At 37.8% G+C, this 27024-nt stretch overlaps 2 protein-coding genes across 3 annotated transcripts in view; one reads left to right on the top strand and one right to left on the bottom strand.

Moving 5' to 3' along the window:
• si:ch73-281f12.4 (Ras-associating and dilute domain-containing protein-like) overlaps window positions 1–14306 on the top strand; it is a 36433-nt gene extending 22127 nt beyond the window's left edge. For both annotated transcript variants that reach the window (XM_046036141.1, XM_046036140.1), the window contains exons 11-16: window positions 721–865; window positions 2948–3126; window positions 3211–3595; window positions 11042–11166; window positions 11942–12081; window positions 12182–14306. In XM_046036141.1, coding sequence (XP_045892097.1) covers window positions 721–865; window positions 2948–3126; window positions 3211–3595; window positions 11042–11166; window positions 11942–12081; window positions 12182–12284 — 1077 coding nt within the window. In that variant the 3' untranslated portion in view covers window positions 12285–14306. The remainder of the gene's footprint in view (window positions 1–720; window positions 866–2947; window positions 3127–3210; window positions 3596–11041; window positions 11167–11941; window positions 12082–12181) is intronic.
• Window positions 14307–15694: 1388 nt separating this feature from the next.
• Window positions 15695–22014, bottom strand: LOC123961038. The gene is made up of 5 exons (XM_046036142.1): window positions 21363–22014; window positions 20738–20909; window positions 18738–18858; window positions 18563–18661; window positions 15695–16464 (listed from the first exon to the last, which is right to left on the bottom strand). Exons 1-5 carry the CDS (start codon window positions 21414–21416, stop codon window positions 16104–16106), a joined length of 807 nt encoding a protein of 268 aa, XP_045892098.1. The 5' UTR covers window positions 21417–22014; the 3' UTR covers window positions 15695–16103.
• Between the last annotated feature and the right edge of the window lie 5010 nt (window positions 22015–27024).

Genomic DNA, 27024 nt, shown 5'->3' with positions numbered 1-27024 from the left:
TATTAGAGAAGGGCAGGGACACAACAACATTTAACTTGTGGTTGCTATTGTGGCCCCGGCATGTCTAGGCAAAGTCTCACTTCCACCAATTCAACTGCAAACAGACTGAATGAACTATGTAACGTTTGTAATCTTTGTCTTGTAATAATCACATGAGTCGCTCACCTGCTTCCTTATCCTTGAGCTACTTTCTGCAGTCATCAAAAGATCAAATATTGTCTTATATTACATGATAAGGACTTTCCCAGCAACCTGAGAGGTGGAGCGTTTAAACTTCTCACACTGCACAGAACAAGGATGATGTGTTAATTATAATACACTCACCTTTTTATTGGAGTGCAGAATAAACACAGGAATGGAGCCTTGAAGGAAAGCTGCACTGAAAAGAGACAACTTGAAGTTCTACTGTGTTACATTCAGACAGAGACATATTTACCCAAAAGGCCTTGTTACAGAGAGAAAAAAAAACAATTTACAAGATCATATAATTGGTTTAAAATACTTTGCATGCAAATGAAAGTAGCAATGACTTCGTTTCCTTATATGGAAACAAACATGATGGAAAAAATACTCCCACACTGTCATTCTCACAATTACTACAAAGAGCTTTTGTGAGTCGTTAAGTTTAAACAATTGATGGATTTATTAGTTCTTGAGGTCTTTTTTGGTTCATATCTCTCAGTGTTCTGTGTTTTTCTTTGTTGTTTCATGTCTGTCCAGGCGTCCTGGGCTTCTCTCAGGACTGAGTTTGCTGCCCTGAACCCTGCTCAACTTCACCACATGCTGAGGGAGTACAACTCTGGGAAAGCCTGTCCCACCGGATGGACCCCATCACCGGAAGATGTGGAGGACACTGTCAGGACAGGTGAGTGATAGGGCTGAACGATTTGGGTAAAAAATCTAATTGCGATTTTTTGCGATTACGATTCGATTTCCGATTATTATTTTTTAAAAGTTCAATATTCACTGCCAAGCCGTGACAAGTAGCACAGAGCAGGGGCGAGTTCAATCTCAAAACATTTTGCACCGGTTGGCAACATTTTCAGATTGAACGACATGTTTCCTTTCAACGTTCTGCTACAGACTTCGAGTTATGTTTTCTCCTGTTTGGTGTGGGTGTCTCAGGTGTTACCCAATCAGCTGTGAAAAGTGTGTAAACACAATGGCGTTAAGAGGCAGGAAAATTCAGTGCCCTTGCGTACACGGCAGGGTGTTCAGGGAACCACCTTTTCTGTTAAATAAAACGTTTTGCTACGTTTTGTCTGCACTGAACTTAGCCCAGATGAACAGGGCAGGAAGTCAGATACAGAACAGAATCAAAATAAAACACCCTGTGCAGACTCCTGGTCGTATGTCAACAATAAACACAGTTAAAACTAAACAATTTAACAACGTAGCCTACTTAACAATTGTAGAAGCACAAAAATCAAGGACAACTCAACAAATTAACAAAATCTGAACAAGTCAGCAAAATCAGGCAGGCAATACGCTCTTATTCTGAAATTCTCCTTGTGGGATGTGTAGCCTCCACAGAGCGGAACGAAACAGACTCACAGAAAGCTGAGGCGAGTTCAATCTCGCGGCACAAGCTGCGTGTGTGGGTTCGGCCGCTGCCAGGGCTATTCAACTACATTGTTCAGACATTTTAAGAAAGCTAGGGCCCGGGAGCTGTACATATGTAAACTTAACACAACACACCACCAAATTTTAAAAGCTTTTATTTCACTACATTGCAAACGTAGCCTAATCATAAACTTAAAAAGAAAATAAATAGACCTTTAAGTAATTAGGCCAAGTGCTTAATTTCATCAACAGAAACACAAAATATTCAGTTAATTGTATTAGTCATTTTTCAACCAAAGATTTGCTGGTTCTAGTTTTACTTTGTCATACATTGTTGTAAATTTAATATCTTTAGCTTTTGGTCGGACAAAACAAGCACTTTAAAGACGTCAGTTTGGGCTCTGGTAAATGGCTTTTTTGCCATCACATGGAGTAAACGGATAATTGATTAGCTGAAAATATATATAGACATATATGGAAAATAGATGGTTAGTCATAATCAGTTCAGGATGTAATAGGTCTTATAGGTGTATATGCAGGGATTCTAAAATTTTATTTTGAACCTCCTTTCTGCGAGGCGAACCTGTTTACTGTAAACTGAAGTAACTCCTCTTTCAGCAGGAATAAGAACAATCTATTGTGTAGCTTGCATGTTTGAACTTGACAGTAGGCATGCTTGACTGCACAAGACTGAAAATAACAGCGTATTTAACTTAACTTCTGATAGCTCTGACTGAATGTAGTCTAGGATGTGCGCCACCTTTTAATTAACTTATTATACTTATTATATACACATTCTCAGTTTTTAATCATTGAGTCTCCTGCAGTCGAATTACCATGTCTTATTTTTGTTACATTCTCTCTTTATTGGTATTTTTTATTTAAATATATATATATTTATATATTTGAGCTTCGTGCAGATGAGGATAAAATCCCCTTCTTGTTCTTTCTTACTTCCATTTATGTCTTTTAAAAAAATCTTATCGTATTTTTAATTATAATTAGAAGCATACCATTACACTAACACTTAAAGGCATTTAGAAGTAGGAGTCTTCATCTCAGTTGGTGTTTTCCTCCACAGTAATCCCATCCTGTTAGTCTGTCTCCACCAATCAGCTTCAGCCCACAGGTACTCCTCAAATCCACCTCAATTAGCAGAACCTCCGCCACCTCGCTCTCATCTATTTTGTCAGATTGACAGCACCCTGCTGTGTTAAGCACCATCAACTGATGCAGCAACAGTTGCATCAGTCCTGTACTTTATTTACGGCTTTTAATTAGGTTTTAACCCAAATACAGCAGCGTTATTTAAAGGTACAGGATTGAATTTCATTAGAAAGCTGTAATGTGATGGATGACGGCAGGCCTTTCTCTCTTCCTGCAGCCGCTATCCTGGAGAGCTTTGACAACCACCCGCCGCTCATCCTGCCAAGCAGCACCTTTCACCTGGAGCTGGGTAAACCTATCGTGGAGCCTGCTCTGTTTGAACAGCTCAGTCGTCTACAGGAGTTCATACGCCAGCTCCCCTGCAGTGAAACCCAAGAGCCTGATGTGGAGAAACAGGTAACGAGCTCTCTGACCCCAGAGTAGGAAACGAGACACCTTGATGTTTCTACATCTGTTGTTGATTGACTTTATGTTTCTCAGACTCGGGTCCTCAATGGGACGACCACAGACAGCCAGTCTACAACCTCACCCTCCATCAGAGTGTTCCAGGATCCTGCCCGTCAGGTGGTCTCTAACCCGGTTAACAGCACATCCCCTAAGGCAGACCTGGACCGTACCTTCACCACAGAGCCAACTCAGGCCCTGGGATCTCATGGTGACCTGAGCAGCTGTGAGGCAGTCCTGACCCAGAAGCTGAAGAGCCTGGAGCTGCAGAACACCCTCCCAGGACAGGCCGACCTGGGCTGCCACAAGAGCCTGGCACTGGACCCGTCCTGCCTGCTGACGCCACCCAACACCCCACAGGGTATGGAGCTGGCTGAGCTGGAGGCGGATCTGCAAGAGGGCGCACGCCAACAAAAGAAAGGTAACAGAACTTTACTGAAAGCTCCCAGTAAATTTAATTTAACAGAGGTCTTCGTCAGGCAGTGTCACATAAACACGACAGCACATGTCACATAAATACAGAGCTGGATAACAGTCATGTTCCCATATAGGGGACAAAACATGCCTTTATGGACAGGGCCAAAACAAAATTTAACTGAAATATTAGATCTATCATAAAGACTCTGGAAAATGTAATAAATGACATAACTATCCAAAGAGGAAACAATCATCATAGAAACTACTAATGGTAAACAAAATAAAATGGGCATTTTACATTTTATGGCAGGGAAAAACTAAAGAAAGAAAAGATAGGGATCTATCACCATATTCTTGGTGAGACAAAAATCTGTAAAAGAAGATGTTAATCATACTCAACATCAAAAATAAGTTGTTCCAGCTATAAACAATCCAAATTGAATACGTGAGATGTCTCTCTCCTCAGAAGGATGTTGTTGATGTTTTCTCCTGAACAGGGAGAGACATGCTGCTAACAGACAACTCTCAGGTGAGACGAAAGAGGATGTCATCCTCTTTGTAGTGAATATAAGGTGTTGCCAATAAGGCCAAAGGTATTATACTGTATTTCAGGGTCAGGATTGATTTAAAAATTATTTTAATCACTTATAAGGCATTTCCAAGTTACAAAGCCCTTAGAACATTAAGGGGCCGCTAAGGTCTTCCAACTAAAACCTGTTGGTTATACCGCTAGCCAAACATAAAACCAAAGGTGATTGTTCTTTTGATCTCCTCCCTCCCATTAGATTAGAGTCTGTTGACTGTTTCAAACCCACTTCTTTAAGTTACCTTTTTGATTAACAACACAAAGAAACACAGACGCACTGAAGTATACAGTGTACAGTGTACAGAAACACCAAAAGTAAAAATAAGCATGGTTAAGTTTACAGCGAGTTTTGTCATGCTGCATATGTGTTGTGAAATTGGTGAAGATGTTTTCTTGTGCTTACAGTATTTTACAGTCTGATACAGTACCATTGCAAAGTGAATATGTTTAAGTTTTGGACTGTTGGTTGGAAAAAAAGAAGCAATTTGAAGAAACTGTTTTTGTTTTTTTACTATATGTAAACATTTCCAAACTAAATGATTAATCAAAAACACGAGCCTAGCTGTTCTGCAAAGCTGTACTGCGACACAGAGGTGATTTGAGCTAAATGCTTAAATCCCATGCTAACATGCTCAAAATGATAATGCTAACAAGTTAATATGTTCATCCTCTTTGATTAGCTTGTTTGTATACTAACATTTGCTAATTAGCAGTTAAAACAAAGTACGGTTGAGGCTGATGGGAATGTCTTAGTCTTGCAGGTATTTGGTAGCAAACCAATCTATTGGAAAAACTTAAATTTTAACCTGATGATGGATTACCAAAGTGATTAAGTATCTTCTAGTTCAGTTAAGTCTGAGAATGTGGAAAAGGAAAAGGGTACCCCCCAACCCCCTTAGTTTATTTGCTTAGTTTTGCTCAGTTCTTGGATGCCTATGGGATCATGATAATATTATTTGATCCCATTGACACCCAACAATTGACCCAAGACAGTCTGTTTGACACAACTTCAGGCTACACTAAATACATAAAAAAAAGGTCTGTCCTAAGGCATTTATTAGTTTCTGGCTCTGTTGAAATGGGAAAGACTGTGGGCTTCCCAAAACTACTATTATATCTCTCTTTAACCAAATTAAACACATTTTGGCTTTTCTACATTTAGCTGATGTTTTTATCCAAAGTGACTTACAATTGCTATCTGTGTCAGAGGTCACACGCCTCTGGAGCAACTCGGTGTAAAGGATCTTGCTCAGAGACACATTGGTTGATGTGTCACAGTGGGGAATTGAACCCTGGTCTCTCATATCAAAGGCATGTATCTTTTCCACTGTACCATCACCACCCCTAAATAGTCTCCTTTCGATAACTGAAATGTAATATATTTTCACTTGGTTAGGCCGGCCTCCCACTTTGAAAATCTCTGCTCCAGGACCATGAATATCATGTTATTTGATAATTTATGGCAATCCATCCTATAGTTGTGATGTTTTAGTCGGGACCAATGTGGTTGATCAACTGAGAGATAAACAAACATTGCTGTCCATCACAGCTAGCAGGGCTAGAAATCATCAGGTAAATCAAGAATGAAACAGTTGTTAGATACAGTATACAGTGTATAATATTAAAAACATACTGAGTGAAAGAATATACATTTTTTAAATAAACATGGCGTCACAGATCCATTAAAGTTGTCTTTTAAAGTCACAAACAGCTGAAACACGTTAACTGAAACCTGACAACAGAAGACGATAGCTCAGAGTTAAGAGCAAAGAAACCATGAAACAAAGCAAAAGGGCCTTTTGAGATGCAGTCGGTTTGTCATCATGAGCGGTTTAGCTCATGATGACAAACCGACTGCATCTCAAAAGGCCCTTTCATGGCTTCTCTTACACACAGCAGGTTTTGATTCGAATGACACACAGCTCTGTCACTGAGAATATGACCACTTTGCTTTAAACCCTGTCCTGTTAGTAACGTCTAGATTGAGGTCACCTCTTAAAACCTCATTTGCCTCTTCTGACTGACTATTAGCGAAGGTATTTAGTGACTTGACCTCGAGGACCCGCTGCATATTTGAGCTCGGCGGTTCCAGGTCCACATGAAGGTGCCCCTGACATAAAGGAGGTGGAGCGCCTTCACAGTACTCCCTTCATCTTTTAACTTACTCAGAAGGTCAGGAATTTCAAGTGGAAGGCTGTGGAGGGTGGGATCGCGGTGCAAAGGAAAGAGAATTTCCTCTCCCACCCCTATTGTTTTTGAAAGCCTCCGTCATGAGGTCATCTCCAGGAGCGAGAGGGAGTCAGCGTGAGGGAGTCAGCGTGAGAGCCGACTTCTTCAGCTTTAAACTGAAATTTTAATTCTCCACACTTTTTGTGTAAGAAAATATAAACTAAACACATCTGTGGTCTAAGCTTCAAGCCAAGTGTTTGACACCTGAGAGCCAGTGTTACACCATATTTTGTGACCGCTATTGCATGGATATTAGTTTGTAAGTAGATGTTAATGTATTTATGTGATCCAGTCTTTAAAACAGGTGAAAGAAAGGCGGAGTGCCTGAAACAATAAATTAGGTATAATTAGTATAATTTTCTACAACGGCGTATTAGTGCCATTGTATAGGTAGAAAACACTGTTTACGGAGCTGGGAGAGTGGGGTAATATTCTTGAGAAAAAACTGAAAGGTTAAAGTGATAAATTTATGAGAAAAACACTTGATTTTTCTCTGAGATTATAATGTTATTAATTTGTTAGAAAAAAATCAGACAAATGCTAAATTGCAGATGTACTTGTGTCATTATAAGCATTAAAAGCAGGTTATGCAGCTGTCAAATATATATTTTTACTGGCCCTAATATACCATTGTACATTTTCTGATGACACTTGATTGTTATTTAGTCTTAAAAGAAATTGAGGGAAATGCCAAATACCTTTTCATTTCAACAGAAGCGCAGCAGAATGAATGTGTAAATATATCTACAGTTGCAATCAAAATTCTTCAACCCACTTAACCTGCAAGCCATTCCAGTGATGTGAATACAAATGTAATGAAAACATGTCAACTAAGGCCTTGGTGAATAGTACTGAATAGTGCTTACTGATAGTAAGTAAGTACTGAAGATTAATACAATTTCCAGCAGTTAGTCAAAAGGCCTTGAGGCCTCTCTCTTGGACTAATAACCATTCCTGGAATGTCCTTGAGTGGCCATTTTCGTCCATCAATTTGACACACAGAATGTCTTGCAGGTTAAAGCAGCAGTCGGCAACAATTGAACACACAATGCAAAACCTTCCACATTTCTCTCTACTGCTCGCATCACTCCGCTAAGCCCCTACCACCAAACCCACAAGAAGGAACAGTTGCCTTGCGAAACTTCATCCTGCGTAGGGCTCGCTGTCCCCCGGCAAGAGCCTCGCCAAGACCCAGGTCCACCTCGCTTTGAGTCGTCTTTTCAAAGACGCTCCTCTGATGCTTTGCGACAGCATCTAACAGCGGGATGAGAGGCTAGTACACCACCGTTTCCCATCAAAAGTTATTCCCCACTGTTTGTCATCGTGCCTCTTTGCCACCAGTCAATGCCGTTGTTGGCTTCTGAAAGAGAGAGACTTAGAGACTCTTCCTCGCTCTGATTGGTCGTTTAGAACCGGTCTCATGTACTACTGTCAGGATATAGTGACAGTTTCAGCAAATATGACAAAAAGTTATTTTTTATAAAATTACCTACTGAACCTTTAAAGAGCTGAATCATTGTGATTACAGCTGTAAATATCTTTTATCTAAATATGGTGCCTTTCACTCGTTTTAAAGACTGAATGATGAGGACTTTAATAGCAACTTGTAACTACTTGTACAATATGGCATCCATGCAACAGCGTGGGCAAATGTGTCCTGTTTTGTACCCATCATGCTATCAAGTTTGTATTTCACTCAGAAAGTTGAAGCTTAGCTAGCCTAGCTTGCCAATTCTAGTACTGATTCCCGCTAGTTGAGTGTCCTATACTTAAATCAGATAAACAAGTCATTAACATTAAACTGGAGGATGTCTTGAACGTAACAGCCTCGGAAGGAGAGCACCAACCGCCTACTTATCAATTATAGAGAAAACTGTGTTCATTTATTGTTTAATTTCACCAGAATAAGTGTGACAGAGTTAAAATGCAGTGCCGACATGGTCACTCTGAGCCAAAAATTCAAGCCCGGTGGAGAAAACAGATTAAATGTTCTTATTTTAGGTCATGAAAAATTTGCACTAATAAGTACGGAAGTAAAAACAATCTTTAAGGATGTGTAGTGTGTGGTCTTTCTCTGTTGTGTGGTGGAATCAGGAAAGAGGAGGCTGGCTGGTCTAAGATCTGAACCTTCAGAAACTCTTTTGGTCGTATGTGACTGTGTTTGAGTGTGAGAGGTTCAACCCGTGTTAATGCGCTCCCCACTGTGGCTGTGGGCTGTTACAGAAAGGGTTTAAGCTGAAGGATTTTGTTGATCTTAAGCAGATTTACTCATCGGTTACTTGTTGTATTATGTTTTCTCTCTGTTAGTGCCTTTAATAAAAGTAATTTGCTTAAAGAGTTTGAGGATTACATTGGAACAAAGCCATCTGGCACCATCTGCGTGTACATCTGTCCAAACTGGTAGCATATTTAATAGTTTGCATTTTCAGTTCTTTTTCATGTTCCATGTCTATATCATAGTAAATTTAATATATTTGGGTTTTGAACATGATGATGGCATTTCCCCCTGATAGCCAATGGTTAAAAGACTAAAATATCAATTGATTAATCAGGAAAAGAATCAACACATTGATAATAAATAGTAGTTACTAGTTAGTTGCAGCAATGGCAGGATGACACTCAGTCAAGAAGATAAAACACTGTAGTAAAAGAAATTAAATCACTATAATAAATAAAATAACCACTTGGTTCATATCTGAGATTCCACATTTGTCATTGATTTTCTGGAATAAAAATGTTTGAATGAGTCTGAATGATGTATGAAATGTAATTTTTTATGATTAAACTTTTTTGCTTTCTGTTTTGTTTTTACACCCTGATGGGAACTCCGTGCAGAGCCGGCACCTTGGCCTCCAGTATATTTGTGGTTTTGGCAAACGGCTAATGTTATTTTGAAAGTTTGGTAATCCTTTAATCTGACCCCAAGAATTACAGAGAGGTGGTGATGTCAGGAGAGAAAAGAGCAGTGGCCGATCCGTCATGGGAATTTACAGTTGGGTTGGTGCGTGGAATCTTAATCGGGAGAGGCATTGTTCAGGGTAGGTCCTGCGTGGGGGGCAGACAGGCTGCATGTTGGGAAAAGTGGAGGTGGGGGGTCAGGAGCTGCAGGGGTGGGAACAGATTTTTTGGGAATGCTACTGTTGCTGCTGCGCTGTTGTTGTGACAGGCGGCCCACATGAGAAAGACAGGAAGTCCCTGTTACAGCACCGCAGCGTGCTAACCTGTCCACATTCAGTCCCCACTGCTCAGGCTAACAGCTCTGATTTCAGGCAGCTCAGCGGATGATTTAAGAGTTTAAACACTTACTTTGCATCAAAGATGTGCTCTCTGTTTGGAGGAATAATGTTCAGTGTGCTGTTCTGCCACCACTGGTACAATCATTTTAAACAAGACGACTCAGCAACCACCTAATGTAACAATGCTAACATCCTCAGTGTAAAGAAGCAAATATTTTACATTTGCAACTGCTATATATGTCAGATGTCGCACGCTTCTGGAGCAACTAGGGGTTAAGTGTCTTGGTCAGTGGATTCAAACCTGGGTCTCTCACACCAAAGGCATGTGCCTTATCCACTATTCCATCACCACCCCTAGTTTTATTGATATAAAATATTAATAAACAGATATAGACAATTCAAATAGACACTATGCCTCGATATAAATATAAAAAATAATTCAATTAATTCAATAAATGTTCGATTTAATTTATTTAAATCATGTAGGAATCAAATTTACTATTAAGATATTTATTTTGTTTATCGTGATAATAATAGATTTTTATCATGATAACATTTACATATCTACATTGCATGTAGATATGCTGACATGCTTTTGTTTAACGGTATATTGTTTAACATGTTGACCATATTTTTTTAGTGTGGGGCTCATGGGAATATTAATTTAGCTGGAAGTGGTCACAGACAAAAGCATTGGACATGTTGAGAAGACAGAGGATCAGTAAAGTTATTACAGTTCGTCCAGAGGGGAACATGAATGTCTGAACCAAATGTCACAGCAGTCCATCCTATATTTGCTGAGATATTTCACTGAATACAGAAATATTAAACACATGGTAGCGATATAGGAATATTTAGAAGCTCATCGCTGTAGGATTCATCGTCTGGAAACCATGAACGTTGGTATGAACCGACCCCAGACAGATCTGATTGACTATCTAAGATATAGCGCTATGTAAATGTAATGCATTATTGTTGTTATAATTATTTTTAATTGTTTTTATTATTATTAAGGATTTAAACTCTTAATCGAATGAAAATAATGAAAGTTTCGCATGCTGTCCTGCCAAAAAGAAAATAAGACAAACTGTTAAATCAGGTCAATATGGTGAAAGTGTGTATTTATTGAGGATAGCAATAGAGAAAGACTTCGGAGATTAGACCCCTTTCTGGATAGGACATGGATCTCCTGGTGGTTGGTGGTGGAAAAACTGGAGGAATTCTCGTTTCATTCACAGAACTCTTGATTTTCTGTAACGTGTAGTTTTAATAGTTGCTAACATGGTTTGGGGGCTGTGAAAGGAAGTGGTCCTACACAGCTGGTCCCAGATCCAGCAGGACCTGTCAGGGTACTTGAGTGAGTACCAGCACTCATGTGTTTCTCTGTTTGTTTGTTCAGCCAGTGGATATGCCGAGTGGAAGACAGAGAATGTGGAAGAAGAAGACGACGACAAAGAGGAAGTGTTCACGGTGGAGCTTCACAGAGGACCTCATGGTCTCGGACTGGCACTTGTGGATGGAACGGTACGACAACCTTTTTTTTATCCAGCGTACCTCTACTTCATAACTTAACATATCAATTTAATTGCATTTACATTTTCAGTTGTGTAAAACATATTTCTTACCCGCATTGTTTCAAATCGAGGTTTTTTGTTTTCACACAAATCAATCCAGAAGCAGAAACACCTCAGATGAAGAGGACTAATCCGATCAGACTGCAGGGATTTTAACTCAACGGGCTGAAAGTACACATCTAATCACTCTAAATGTTCTTACTGACAGACGCTCTGCAGTCTAGCCGTGACACAGCGATACGTGTTTTAACAGCTCATTAGTTTTCATTAACAACAGCCTGATGATGGTACCACGCAGTACAACTTTTATACCCTCTGAGCACAGATATGAATATTTATTTGTTTGTTTTTCTATGATAGTAACCTGAATATTTCAAGGGGTTTTATTATACATAAAATATAAATATCTATGAAAAATATACTTATACAATTATTATTTCCATGGTCACAAACCAAAGTATTAAACAAACTCTAGTTTTGACTTGATGACATTAGATGACACTGTCAATACCATTTATCCTCAGTTAATGTTTGTGCACAATTTCATGACAATCCATCTTTTAGGTATTTCACTCTGGAACTACCAGTTGGACTGACAGACTTACATGACTTTAGTAATCTGGCTAAAAGGAATATTTCAGCACTCTCACTCGCTGCTGTACGTCACTCTGAAGCGTCCATTGCTGTCATTAATCTTTTATTTTTCCTGTTTTTTCCTTATATAGAAGACACAGCTGAGAATAAGCGGCATTTATGTGAAGTCAGTGGTTCCCGACTCTCCTGCCGCTCTGTGTCAGAAACTGAGAACGGGCGATCGCATCCTGGCTGTTAACGGCATCAGCCTGGTTGGGATGGAATATTCCATGTAAGTATAAAGTACGAACAGATCTACAGAGATTAGTCTCTTCTCCCTGTTATTGGGTATTTACAGTTTCTTATGTCCTTTCTCTGGGTTTTAATTTCAGTGGTAGAGAACTGATTCGATCGTCGGGAGACTGTCTCAAACTGCTGGTGGCCAAGATCGACTCAAAGATGAGAAACAAGAGCTCGGCTACGACTAAATGCTGAAGGAGGAGCTGTGGTGGAAGATAAAGTGCAATTGGGAGTACTGGAGGACGTTTGGTTCACCCTTCCTGCGGCATCCAAAGTCAGTATTTCTCACTGGACAGACCCCCAACCAAAGGAAAACACACTTCCTGCTTCTCATTTCAGGCTTGTTGTGAAATAGAGTTGTTTTCGGTGTAAAGAGCATTGAGACAATCGACCCAAGCAGCAGGACTGACTCCGACACAGACTGTGGGCATCTGCTGGGTTAGTTTTTAAACGCTCATTTTGCTGCCCCAGCTTCTTTCTGCCCTATAAACAAACTCTGCTCATACACTCATAAACCATGAGGGTTTAGTGGTCAAGGAAAATAACTGTGTCTGAGTACACAGTATTCTGTCTGAGGAACACCACCGAGCTGCTCTCCAGGACCGAGAACTGATTCATGTCTGGCATTAACTGGAACTATTTTGAAATGCATTTTTATAATTATGGCTATTTTAAAAACTGTGAAGCCGCATATTTTACGCTGCAAAAAAAACTCTTACCCAGTCATTTGGTAGGGAGTCATAAAAGCATGTCTTCTTAAGCAGAATTATCCCAACTTACTGGGATATTTTGTTATTGAATTTGGACATAAGACGAGATGATCTTTGCATTTTAGCAGTTTGTCTGTTTCATCATGGCCTTTAGAGCATCGCACAAAGCTTTCCATCGTAACATTTCCACTTTCACATCACATGAAAGACTATTCTGTCTTTTACAACAACAGGTAAAAATGACGGGTAACAATAAACGTTCAGGTTGAAGGGTTGCCTGCTCCTCTTTTAAGCAGCTGCAATTAAAATTTTTATCATAACAACAGATTGTATGATTCAAAGTGAAGAGGCTAGATTATCATATACATGCTTTACGGAGCTTTATAGAAATTTTCAGCTGTCTGAACCACAAAATTTTGGTTCTCGTTCACTGGTGTGGGCAAAAAAAAAACTCTAAAAAACCCCTGTACACTACCTGCTCAGCAGCAAACAGCAGACAGACACAGTTAGAGACGAGCTGGTGAACATAGTTTAGCATTTAGCAGCTAAAGAGCCAGATATCCCCCTCAGGAGTTGGTGGACAGCAAAAAGAGAGTCAATATTTGACTTAAATTTAAAGGGGTCACGAACATAAACTGAATGCTAATGTTGCTCTGTAGCTGCTGAGTAAGTAAAGAAGCAGCTGTTTGCTAAGATGTTCAGCATATCAACTTAAAGGGTGATAATATGTCAGTGTTGTTTTCACAGCTTGTTTCTGCTGGCCAAAAAACAGGTTTTAAACTCAACTTCAAAAACACTCCTCTGGATAAATAAGCCAAAAATATGCTATAACTAAAATAACTCTCAAAGGTGGGAAATGAGGCAGTGTCATAACTTCCTCTGCTTCAGTTTATCGGCTGTACATTCACATCTACATGCACACGCATATGTACAGGAGTTGAATTAAAGGAATAGCTTGGCATTTTGTGAAGTAACTAGGGAGTCAGATAAGAGGATTAATACCGCTCTCTTTAGCAGTCAGTTAGCTTAGCTTAGCATAAAGACACAGCTAGTCTGGCTCTGTCCAAAGGTAATAAAATCCACCTCTAAAGCTCATTATTAACACGTTATGTCTCGTCTTTGTGCTACACTAACCAGCTCCTGGGTGTTGACACGAGAGTGACGTCAATCCTCTCATCTATCTGCCGACAAGAAAACAAATAAGTGTTTTTTTACCAAAATGTTGAACTTTTGCTTTGAAGCCTTACTGTCAGTGGTTTGGGCCCAAATCATAAAATATAGAAACAGAGTTACTGATCGGAGAGCAGATGTGTTTAAATATGTTTAACACTGTAGGACAACACGCTGCCGCAGCACTCGTCTGAAGCCTGTGTCTTCATCCCAAATGTAAACAGTGTTTAACTATAAGTATATTGACGCACACAAAGTATTCAATTTTGTAATATTTATATTGCGCAGTATTTTTGAAACTATGGAATAAATATTATTTTGACTTTGAAAATGTTAATCTTGCGTTCATGTTATTGTGTCTTCATGCAGAAATCTGCTGTAGTGTGTGTGGGTGTGTGTTTGTGGGGGAACAAATAAAGCAGCAGCAGGTTTTTGGAGTGAACTACATTTGCAGCTGGAATGTAAAAGTCTGGCAGGGTGGAGCAGCAGGGAAGCTGCTGGGTGTGTCGGCTGCATGTCGCGCTTTAGTGGCCGCCACCAGCAGCTGTTTATAGCTGCTCTGTGGTTTCCACTAGCAAAGCACTTTCCACTGACTCCAACGCAGCACAGTTCAGCCTCTGTGGCCCCCTGAGGACACGATTAAAAAACACTATTTTATATTAACATCTTGTATACCGTTACTTAATGTGACTTTAATTAAAGTGTAAACAGGCCTCAAGGTGCTGAGTGTGAGGCTCCCCTGCAGCTCGCTTACATAAATCCTCTTTAAAGACCAGACTTTCCTGATTAAACTTTATGTTTATTCTGCTTACTGCTCCGTTCTGAAGAGCTGCTCAGTTTTTAGGTACTTTCACTTTACTTGAGTATTTCAATTGTATGCTACTTTCTACTTCTTCTCCACTAAATCTCAGAGGGGAATACTTTACAGTTTTACCCCTCTACAAACAAGACATACGCTCAATCTATAAATAAAATGTTTTACTGTGCTATAAATTAAACTATCCAACATTAGTTAAAGTAGTTAAAATGTGCTCCACCTCTACCAGCTGTAGCATTAACTGCTTACGTGTAGCATCAGTAATAATTTTACAATAATATGATGTAATAATGTTACTTTCCAGAAGGGACCATTCTGCCCAACAGGTACTTTTACTTTAATAATACAAAAAAAGTATATTTTGCTGATAATACTTTTACTTAAGTAAGGTTTTGAATGTTTAATTACAGGAAACATCCAGAATTATGTACTTAATGAAATATGGCAGCTATAAAAAAAACTTTTGTGGGGTTCAATGATTTGAAACTCAGTTTTAACAGTTTTGTGCCATATTTACATTTTCAGATGGTTGAAGTTCCACCCCGTCTCCGAGAAGTTGGGCTTATTTATTTATTATTACATTTATTAATGGTTACGTTAGGTGGGGTTTGGGTGAGGTTAGGAAAACATAAGGCACCATAATCTTTTACTATCCTCAACCAAAACCCTCCTGTTTCCTGAACCAAAGTAGTACTATGTTGGGATCTGTTCTGATCTTAGGCCAGTGTGAGTTGCACTGGTGACAGTTGTACACAAGCTAAAACTAATTTTTAACCTGAAAAGATGGTTTGAACATGAAAACAATCAATCACACCTGCTGACAAACAAAGAACCAGGAAAACATGGCTTGTAATTTGTGAAAGACAGAGTAAAGAGGTTTGAGAGGCCACAGCTACCACTTCAAGATATTAAGTCAAGCTCAAGACATCATTTAATATACTTCATAAAGATTGTTATACAAAAAAATAACTCTATTTAATAAAAAAAAAAAAAAAAAAGAGTTAGACCCAACTCTTAGCATGCTAACATTAGCTATTTATCTAGTCAATGCAGATGGCAATGAGCTAGTAGCTAAATCTGGTACAAAAAAGTTATGCATAGTTATATTCATGGCCGCTTTAAGTGACAGGTGGGTACCATCACAGGTGGCTAGCTGCAGCAACCCGCCTCAGCTCCACCTCTCTCCATTTTTTTGGATTAGAAGGAAGCCGGCAAGTCAAGGCACTGCCAAGATGGCAAGTTAAAAGTAGTAGGCCGACCGACATCTCTATATCCACACTGCTAACATGCATGGCTAAAAAAAGTTGGACAGTTATGTCATTTACGGACACCGGCAGCAGAGTCTGGCTTTGACCTGAAGTACTGGTCACAGTTGAGGATGGGACAGTCTGTAAACGGCAGTCTGTAGTCGTAGTACAAAGTGTCCTCTGGAGGAGTTTCCTCTGGCCCCCCTTTAAAGCCACACTCCTCCAGGGAGCACTCCGGTAGCAGGCGGGCCTCCTCTGTGGGCACTCTGCTCCGGAAAACCTCCAGCCTGGAGGTCTGGATCCCGACCCGGTCCTGGATCATCCTGATCAGGCCGAAAACTCTGCTGCTGCTCGACAAAACCGCCACAAAGTTCCCTGGATGGGCAGCAGCTGATTCGAAGGGGATCAGTCTGACACGCAGACGGATGAACCTGTTGGCGAAAATCCAGCGTTAGATCACACAGAATCCGTTTCATGTGTGGATGTTTGAACGAGCGATACTCTGTACATAACGAGTCTGGAGCATAATCACCTTTCCAAAAACAAAAACCCAAGAGCGAAAGTGATAAGTAATTAGTAAAACTCCAATAAGCTGCAAACATTTCATATCTAAAAGTAGCAGTACCACAGTGTATGAATAAAAGTACAAAAGCATTAGCATCTAAAAGACTTAAAGTACAAAAGTACAAGTACTCATGCAGAATGGCTTTCTCTCTCTCTCTTTCTGTCTCTCTCTCCCTCCATGGGTGTAAAGTATTTACTTTATCTATAATAATCAATGGTAGAAGAAGTATTCAGACTCTTCAGTACGAACAGTTATACAGTAATACCACACTCTAATACTTCACTTCAAGAAAAAGCCCTGCATTCAACCTTGCTTAAGTCAAAGTATGTAAGTATTATCAGCAAAATGTAGGCCTACTTATAGTATCAAACATGTATCTGATGTTTTTAGATTAATTAATATTCCTTCTGCATTAATGTGTATTTTACTGCAGTAGAAGTTTAAGGTTGAGGTAATTTTAACTCCTTTATATCCTGTTAGGTAGTTTAATCTACGGCAATTCATCATATTCTTCAAGATCATCATGTGTTTGTATTATCGCTACAGACAAATGTAGTAGATTAGCATAAAATGGAAATACTCAAGTAAATTACAAGTACCTCAAAATTGTTCTTACAGAACCCGAGTAATATACTTAATTACTGTCCAACACTGACACACACAGTTATGGCGACCAGGTCAAAAAAGACACAAACACTTGTCTAAAGGTCGCTGTGAGGACTCCTTTGTTTACGTAGCTGTTGACTCTTCGTGTCTCCTGAAGTTACAGGATCTGATTTACTGCTGATAGCTGAGGCTCCGAAATAACTCTGATGTTGAAGCTCACACATGGAGGTACGGTGTAAAGGTCAACTCAGCCTGAAGTTTGTGATGAGCTGCTGAGTTTTTAATGTAAAATCTTAATCTGAAAAGTAACTAGTAACTATAGCTGTCAGATAAATGCAGATGTACTTAAGACGTACTTATATTGTACTTACTACTTATACTAAACTACATTTTGGAGGAAAATACAAATATGTACATTTTACTGCACTACATTTATTTGACAGCTTAGATTATTAATACAAAATACAAATTATGATATATTACTATAGGTGAAGCTACCCATCAGTATGTAAAGTACTTAAACCCTTACCTACCGCAATATAAAAGTTTGAACACATTAATGTGTAAATAATTATTGCCCAGTGATATTTATATACTATTCTGAAATTGTCCATTCTGTATAATCCAATCCAATCCACTTTATTTCTATAGCACATTTTACAAACACAAAGTTACCAAAGCGCTGCACAGAAGACTCAAACATACAAAACAATTAATATAAAATTTTGTAAAAACTAAATAGGGGCTGTTCGTACATGGAGGGGCAGAGCGTTCCAGAGTTTAGGTCCAACCACAGAAAAGGCCCTGTTCCCCCGAGTTTTAAGTCTTGTCTTGGAGACCGCAAGCTGGAGCTGGCCCTCTGACCTCAGTGACCGCGCTGGCGTATAAATTTGGATGAGGTCCGAGATATATGTTGGGGCCAGTCCATTCACAGCTTTAAAAACAAACAATACAATCTTAAAATCAATCCTAAAACGAACAGGAAGCCAGTGCAATGAGGCAAGAATTGGAGTCATATGAGCGCACTTTTTGGGTACTTTTACTTGTTTATACTGATACTTTTGTATTTTTACTTAAGTAAGATTTTAAATGCAGAAATCTTCCTTGTAAGAGGGTAATTTTACACTCCAGTATGTACTTTTGCTTAAGAAAAAAATGTGAGAACTTCTTCCACCACTGGATTAATGTAGTCAAGTTTAAAAGTACAATATGTCCATATGAAATGTAGTAAAGTATAAGTAAAAAGTACCTCAAAAATGTATTTAAGTCTAGTACTTAAGTAAATGATCTTAGTTAGAGGCAGTTTTTGAAGTGGAATAGGGCTGAGGAAGCCAGAACTTCACATGTACATGACGTACTTGTCCTTGTCAGGGTTTAACAGCCGACGGCGAGCACTTCTTTCCAAACCAGAGACGTCCTCTGATATCTGAGGGTCGATCTGTGTGCTGTCACTCAGTCTGTGACGACAGAAAGACAGAATATGAATAAAAACAAAAACAAAATGCTCAGACAAAGGGATACTGTTGATTCTACCTCCGTCTCTGCACTTGGCTGCTCAAGTCTTGATAACTGATCATGTTGTCGTTGGTCTTCAGCAGCTGACTCAGCATGTGGAGCTGAAACTGCTGACAAGGGACGTCCAAGTTAATCAGACCTGCAGCCGGAGACACAAGGATCAATGATAATGTATTTTTCTCAATATCAGTCGTTGTAGACTGTTCATCAAATGTTGGACTCAGGACTCATTTTCTTGATAGCAGAAAATGTAGAAAAATAGTAATAACCATACTATTATTTCATATTTTTGTCAGATAATGTATTTTATTAGCGTATAAGCAAAACATTCCTACAACAGTAAAAGGTTAATTTGTTTTGTTTTTTCAAATTAAATTGGCCCAGTATTGAACTAGCAGGCTGCGACAGGGCTACAACATTATCCTTGCACGCCGTCAAAGCAGATATGTCTGACAGCATTATGGAAAGGATCTCTATAGAAATAGACATTTTTTTAAACAGTAAGATCCTTTTTGTTCAACCAGGAACTGACACTATATTTCTCTTGTCCAACATTACATTTGTTCATTTAGCTGACACATTTATCCAAAGCGACTTACGATTGCTATACATGCCAGAGGACGCACGCCTCTGGAGCAGTTAGAGGTTAAGTGTCTTGCTCAGGGACACATTGGTGGATTGAACCCGGGTCTCTCTTGCGCCATCACCACCCCACCAGACAACTCCACCAGACTCCCTACACAAAAATAGCAATTTTACCTCTCTGTCTACCACTGACTTGATGGGTTAATTTGTCTTTTTTAATTTATGTGATTTTGGTGTTTTTAACCGTTTAAAACGCCAAAAATCACACAACACAAACAAAAATAAACAACAAAATCACACAATAACACAAACAAACATAAACAACCATGGCAGCAATAGACCAGCAACTCCCATGTTCTGCGAGGTAAAATAAACGTTTTTATCAATGGAGTCTGGTGGCTTTGATGAGAGAGCTATAGTGACTTTTTCTGGTTAAACAAAAATGATCTTACTCTTTAAAACAAGGTTTCTCGCTGTAGGGATCCTTTCCGTAATTCTGTCAGACACTTATAATAACAATCTGAGCCTGTCAGAGTCAAAATCAAGAACCTTAGTGGACGTACTTTTACAGCAATTGCCTGTAAGGATGACGTTACCGCCCTGTTTCACACAATTTAACACTGGACCAATTTCAAGTCAGCTACTCCTTCACCAGCATGCATTCAGGGGTTCAACATCTGCTTTATCGGTCTAATTATATTACTTATAATGTGGTTTTCATCCCCAAGGTCAGTCAGCACATTAGAAATGTTGATTTAAATGGGAATAAGAATTATATTTTTTCTTGAATAGTTATGTGTGAGTATCCCAGTGTAGTTTGGTAAACCTGGCAAATAGAAAGTCAGGAATTTACTGCCTGCTGTCTGTGTTTGTTTGCCTACTGAAAAGAGGTGATTCCAAAATGAATCACAGCCTGCATCTCAGTTACAGTCCCGCAGTTCTTGGTGCTCCTAAAACTGTCTTCAGAACAAAAGTCTAGTTTACTCAGAGCGTCTGAAGTTTGACAGACAAAAGGAACATTGTCCTGGTTTTGTTTCCGTGAGCCAGCTGCTCTTATCAGCGAGAGGGGATAAGAGGAAATGAGCCACTGCTCGCATTATCAAAAGTCTGACTCACAGTACCCTCCATAAATACTTCAGTACAACCACACTGTGGCATTTGGTTAATACTGACCCATATCTCTTTCTAATCTCTTTTTCCTTCAAGATTATCTTTATCTGACATTCACAGGAGCTGGAACAGACACTGAAGACTGTCGTGGAAAAAGAGTTTAAGTGAGAGTTTTTAAGCCCTCCACAGATTTTAGCCTAATAAAAGCAGAATCACAGAAAATACTATAATTGTTTCCCAAAGACGAACAAGAAGGGCAGGGGAACACATTCCCCACAGCTTGTTCAGTCTCTGGAGATGACGATGCAGAGAAGATGGATTACCCAGCTCAAAATCCTTCAGGTTGACTGATCCACTTCTGTCTGTGTCACTGTGGCTGAACAGCTCGTCCACCTCATGTTGACGGTCTGAAAACCACCGAATCATCTCATGCAGGAAGCTCTCAAACTCCAGCCTGTTGGACCTGAAGGCCTGGGAGGCTTTGTCTGTGGAAACCTTAAATAACGTGATAAAGGCACTTGCTTGTATCGGCACAGGTGTTTTTATGCAGTGATACTTTTTTTTTTTACAGTTAATTTAACACTTTGGACAAGATTCACATCTTGTAAATTTATCATAAGGCCTTCTAATAATATCAAGTAGCGTGTTAGTAATTAAACTAGATTTAGGGTCACAGCAAGTTCCTGGCAAACTGCTAAGCTAAGCTAACCCGTAGCTATTGGTAGCTTCATATTTACTGTTCAGTGGTTTTGACCTTCTTACATAACTCTCAGCAAGAAAGTGAATAAGCGTATTTCTTAAAATGTCAAACCATTAAGTGTTAAGGGTCAACTACAGGCCTTCTGTCACTAACTATAAACATTTAACACACTACTTCCTAAAAGAGTCATAATACACTGAAGCCTTTTATGGTCATTTGGTTTGACTGTTGGTTCGTACTTTACACACATTTTTATCCTTTTCTTTGGTGAGTTTTCTGGGCTGCTGCTTTTTTTTCTTCATGTTGGCCTCCTACATGTGAAACGTCTTATCCAGGACGAGGAAGGAAGCAGCTCTCAGCTCTGTGTTTACAGAAGATATGAGGTTGGAGTTAAGTCACTGTGATCCCTGTGGAAGAGCAGATGAAATGTTGGTGTTCATAATGGAGGTAGATGTATTTTTCTATTGACCTTCAAACAAACCTTTAAACCACTAGTTGATTGTGAGGTTGATTGACTTTTAACAAAGAAACTAAACCAGGCCAGACTATTTCTAACTGAACATGACTAAACCATGACTAAACCTAGGGCTGCCAAGCTGTCAGAAAAACCCTATCACCAATACTATTTAGCTTCAACTGTTTATCCATACATCTTTATCTTCTATTTCAACTGCATCTAACATTTAGCTAACTATTCTTTATCCAGTACTTTCATATATCTATTTCAACCATCTGTCCATCACTTTTACCTCACTATTTCAACTGTTTACACATTTAGCTAACAGTTTCAAATGTCTATTAACTTTAGCTAGCTATTGCAACAATTACCTATATAGCAAATATAACTGCATACGTATGTTATTTTTAGCTATTTCAGATGTTTTTCCTTTACTTTTACCTAAATAGTTCAACTGTTTATCCGTTCATTTTTGCTAACTAGTTTAAATGTTACACATTACTTTAATCTAAATATTTCAAGTTCCTTTTAGCTAACTAGTTCAATTGTTAATCTGTTCATTTTAGCTAACTAGTTTAAATTTAATATTACTTTTTCAACTGTTGTCCATTATTTTTAGGAAACCATTTAAAATGTTGTCCATTATTTTTAGCTAACTATTTCAAATGTTGTCCATTACGTTTAAGTATTTCAAATGTTGTCCATTATTTTTAACTATTTAAAATGTTGTCCATTACTTTTAAATATTTCAAATGTTGTCCATTATTTTTAACTATTTCAAATGTTGTCCATTACTTTTAAATATTTCAAATGTTGTCCATTATTTTTAAATATTTCAAATGTTGTCCATTACTTTTAAATATTTCAAATGTTGTCCATTATTTTTAGCTAACTATTTCAAATGTTGTCCATTACTTTTAAGTATTTAAAATGTTGTCCATTATTTTTAACTATTTAAAATGTTGTCCATTACTTTTAAATATTTCAAATGTTGTCCATTACTTTTAAATATTTCAAATGTTGTCCATTATTTTTAACTATTTAAAATATTGTGTATTATTTTTAAATATTTCAAATGTTGTCTCTATTATTTTTAACTATTTCAAATGTTGTCCATTATTTTTAAATATTTCAAATGTTGTCCACTACTTATAGCTAACTATTTCAAATGTTGTCCATTATTTTTAAATATTTCAAATGTTGTCCACTACTTATAGCTAAATATTGCAAATATTGTCCATTACTTTTAAGTATTTCAAATGTTGTCCATTATTTTTAAATATTTCAAATGTTGTCAATTACTTTTAAATATTTCAAATGTTGTCCATTATTTTTAAATATTTCAAATGTTGTCCATTATTTTTAAATATTTCAAATGTTGTCCACTACTTTTAGCTAACTATTTCAAATGTTGTCTATTACTTTTAAGTATTTCAAATGTTGTCTATTACTTTTAGCTAACTATTTCAAATGTTGTCCATTACTTTTAAATATTTCAAATGTTGTCTATTACTTTTAGCTAACTATTTCAAATGTTGTCTATTATTTTTAAATATTTCAAATGTTGTCCATTACTTTTAGCTAACTATTTCAAATGTTGTCCATTATTTTTAAATATTTCAAATGTTGTCCACTACTTATAGCTAACTATTTCAAATGTTGTCCATTATTTTTAAATATTTCAAATGTTGTCCACTACTTATAGCTAAATATTGCAAATATTGTCCATTACTTTTAAATATTACAAATATTGTCCATTACTTTTAAGTATTTCAAATGTTGTCCATTACTTTTAAATATTTCAAATGTTGTCCATTACTTTTAGCTAACTATTTCAAATGTTGTCTATTACTTTTAAGTATTTCAAATGTTGTCCATTATTTTTAAGTATTTCAAATGTTGTCTATTACTTTTAAGTATTTCAAATGTTGTCTATTACTTTGAAGTATTTCAAATGTTGTCCATTATTTTTAAATATTTCAAATGTTGTCCATTACTTTTAAGTATTTCAAATGTTGTCCATTATTTTTAAATATTTCAAATGTTGTCCATTACTTTTAGCTAACTATTTCAAATATTGTCCATTACTTTTAAATATTTCAAATGTTGTCCACTACTTATAGCTAAATATTGCAAATATTGTCCATTACTTTTAAATATTACAAATATTGTCCATTATTTTTAAATATTGCAAATATTGTCCATTAATTTTAAATATTACAAATATTGTCCATTACTTTTAAATATTACAAATATTGTCCATTACTTTTAGCTTACTATTTCAGATGTTTTGCCATTACTTTTATATAGCTGTTAAAACTGCGTTTCATTTTATCTATTTCAACTATTCATCTGGCACTTTATCTGTAACAACTTATCTGGTCTCTTGCTAACTAGTTTTCACACTCTGTCAACACATGGTGTATACAGCTGACTCAACATGTGGATTTTTTATTTATTTTTGTTTTGTTTTTATTGTTTAGCTACTCCACAATCTTTATACTCCCAAGCAACTGCTGAAGTACTCATGGGCGGGAATCACTGAGGTATGAAAGGTCTATTTATTAGAAGATCAGATGTGTATTCTGTTACTAAACCTGATCTGACCTATGACTAGACCACAAAGAACTTTAGGATGTGAAGAGACATGTTTTACAGTGTAGTTCAGTGATTACTCATGCTCAACTCCAACAGATACCACATTATAGCAACAGAATGACAAAATAGGAGAAGAATAGCCTGACGATTTTGCAGTGGCTCATCCTTCCTGGTCCCGTTAAACAATGAAGACAGGAAACAAAGCAATGGTGACCATGATGAGGGTGAGTGTGCTCTCTGCTGTCCCTGGCTTCCTCAGCCCTATTCCCAGTTCATGTCCCAGTACACATCCCAGTACCAGTGCTGGGAGCTGGGGGGGTTTCTGAGATCCGGTCCCTCCCTCAGACAGGAAATCCCGTCTGGAGACGAAGGTGTACGGGGAAGCCTGACTTGGAGGAGAGCCAGTCAGGATGCCTCCGACTCTCAGACAGTTTGATTAACTAGCAGCAATGAAATATTTGCTCATTTCCTTAAGTAAACGTAGTGATGCCACAATGGAAAAATACATTTAGTTACTATCTCTAACCTAAAATTGCAGCAACTTTCAGCTCTTACACTACAGAAATCACAGGTTTCTAGTTTACATTACTTTATATCTTGATGGGTAGATCAACCTATAACAAAACAATGCACTATATTTATTATAATATATATTTATGTTCAACCTTAATCTGCAACTTTCGCTGTTGAATCAGTGTAATGCGGTAAAAAGTAAAGCAATACTTGAAATGCAATAGATTAAAGTATAAAGTTGTAGAAAATGGAAGTACAGTAATCGTTCAAATGTTTTACCTGACAAGACTAATATTTTGAGTTGACTGTATCTACAATAATTACATAATAATTAAAATGTAATTCCCTCAGAAATGTGATGGGGAAAAAGAATTAAGTAACACAAAAATGTAAATACTCCAGTCCAGTAAAGGCAAAAGTACCTCTGAATTGTACAAGAGTTTTGTAAAAGTACAACTGCACCACTGGATACAAGACTGATACTTAAAATAAAAGAGTTTTATCTACAATATTGTATCATAGTTAGTGAGTAAAATGTACAATATTTCCCCAGAAATGTGGTGGAGAAAAGTTGTAGTAGTAGTCTCCCTAAGTAGTACATACATTTACTTATACTACTTCTGAAGACTGGAAGTACATATTGCACTGATACAGATTGTAGTTGTTCTCAGTTTCTGTAAATTGCTTAAATCCCTCTGAGGACCAAACTGAAACTTTCATCTTTCCTCTTTTATATTTCCTCTCATGCATATTTATGCCTTTACAACAGGCAGATCACTTCAAAGAGGATTTCAGGTTCTCCCAACCGCTCTTCTTTAAATGGAGAACCACAGGTGTGCTGCTAGTATGTGAGGGGGGGAGGGGTCTGCGGACAAGGCTGAGAGCCAAAGTGTGCACTCATGCAACATGAAATTTAAGAACAGTTTCCGACAGTCATGCAGGATTTGATATATTTTGGACTCTCATCGAACTCTTAAAGTTCCAGTGAACAGCAATACCACACGGTAAATATACTCCATAATAATTAAATGGTTAATTATTGAGGCAATAAAATTATAGAAAACACAAAAGTATCAAAGTATGTTGTTGTTGTTGTTTGAACAACAGACCAAAAACAAAGATATTTAGTTAACTATCATATAAAACAGAGAAAAGCAGTAACATCTCACACAGGTGAAGCTGGAACCAGAGGAAGATTAGAAAAGTAGTTAAAAGTTGGTAACTGTACATAAAGTAGTTAAAACTAACTTGACCTGAGCACTTACAACAGTAAAATCTTAAAATGCTACTGTAATATTGATGTATCCTTATTAACACTAATAAAATATAAGTCACAATGGACGTTTTACTGCAGAAGAAATACTTTTGATGCTTTAATATTTATGTACTGTAACTTAACAACACGTCCTCATACCTAAACATCAAAATAGGTTGATTGTCAATGACTCTCAAAACGACGTATACAGTCCAGCGACAGTATGTTATGCAAATAAGCCAATGGTACGTCAGTCACGTGACGTTAAACACGTGGTTAACGCTGGGAAATGTTTGGCTGAGTTTAGGCAACAAACCTACCTGGTTAGGTTTAGTAAAAGATCGTGGTTTGGCTATCACGTGACGTGGCTTAACTCTTGCTGTAAGTCACTTACTTTAAATAACTCAACATTGACTTTGTTTCAACACGGGACTCAACCCTCTAGTAGGTTAAAGTCATGTTTTTAACCTGACTTCTTGATTTGCTGCGTCATACAGGAGGTCGCAGCCTTTCAATAAACACAAGTATGGGTTGTAATAAGTTGCTGCACAATCGACCTATACAGACGTTTTTCTGGTGAGGACGGGCTGTAATTTAACTGGCATTTTAAATACAGTAATAGAATATTTTTACATTGTTGTATTCATACTTTCACTTAAGTAGCCTGAAGTATCTGAGTACTTCATCCACCACCGTATAATGTGGCTTGAAATGGAAATACTTAAGCACAAGTATAGCTCAAAGTTGTGTTTAAGTACAATACTTGAGTAAATGTAATTAGTTACTTTCCACCACTTTCAGTAAAACATTAAAATAAGGCAGCACATGTGGAAGACCGCAGATAACTGTGTAGTGAACCTACAACATGAGGTGTAATCCCTGCTTATGTTGCCAGCAGCTCTAACAGAAAGGTCATATCTGCAGTATGTAGAGCTTCTGGGTGTTTTCAGTCCCTGAACACTGTCAGAATAATGAATCAGCTGGTTTGCCTCAACAGTATCTGTGTGTGTGTGTGTGTGTGTGTGTGTTTAGTAAACATCAGTACAGTGAAATGTATCTGACTACATGTCCTCAAGCTCTGTACTTA

The sequence above is a fragment of the Micropterus dolomieu genome, linkage group LG21 (genome assembly GCF_021292245.1).
Source record: "Micropterus dolomieu isolate WLL.071019.BEF.003 ecotype Adirondacks linkage group LG21, ASM2129224v1, whole genome shotgun sequence".
Lineage (NCBI taxonomy): Eukaryota > Metazoa > Chordata > Actinopteri > Centrarchiformes > Centrarchidae > Micropterus > Micropterus dolomieu.
This window is presented reverse-complemented; position numbering and strand designations above follow the sequence as displayed.

Bases quoted from the DNA above. Each gene is read 5' to 3' on its own strand.
- LOC123961038 (XM_046036142.1), bottom strand. From the start codon at position 21,416: ATGAAGAAAAAAAAGCAGCAGCCCAGAAAACTCACCAAAGAAAAGGAT. The intron at 20,910-21,362 runs GTGTGTAAAGTA...ACGTTATTTAAG, and splicing joins CCAAAGAAAAGGATAAAAAT to GTTTCCACAGACAAAGCCTC. The intron at 16,465-18,562 runs GTACGTCATGTA...TTTCGCCAACAG, and splicing joins TTAAACCCTGACAAGGACAA to GTTCATCCGTCTGCGTGTCA.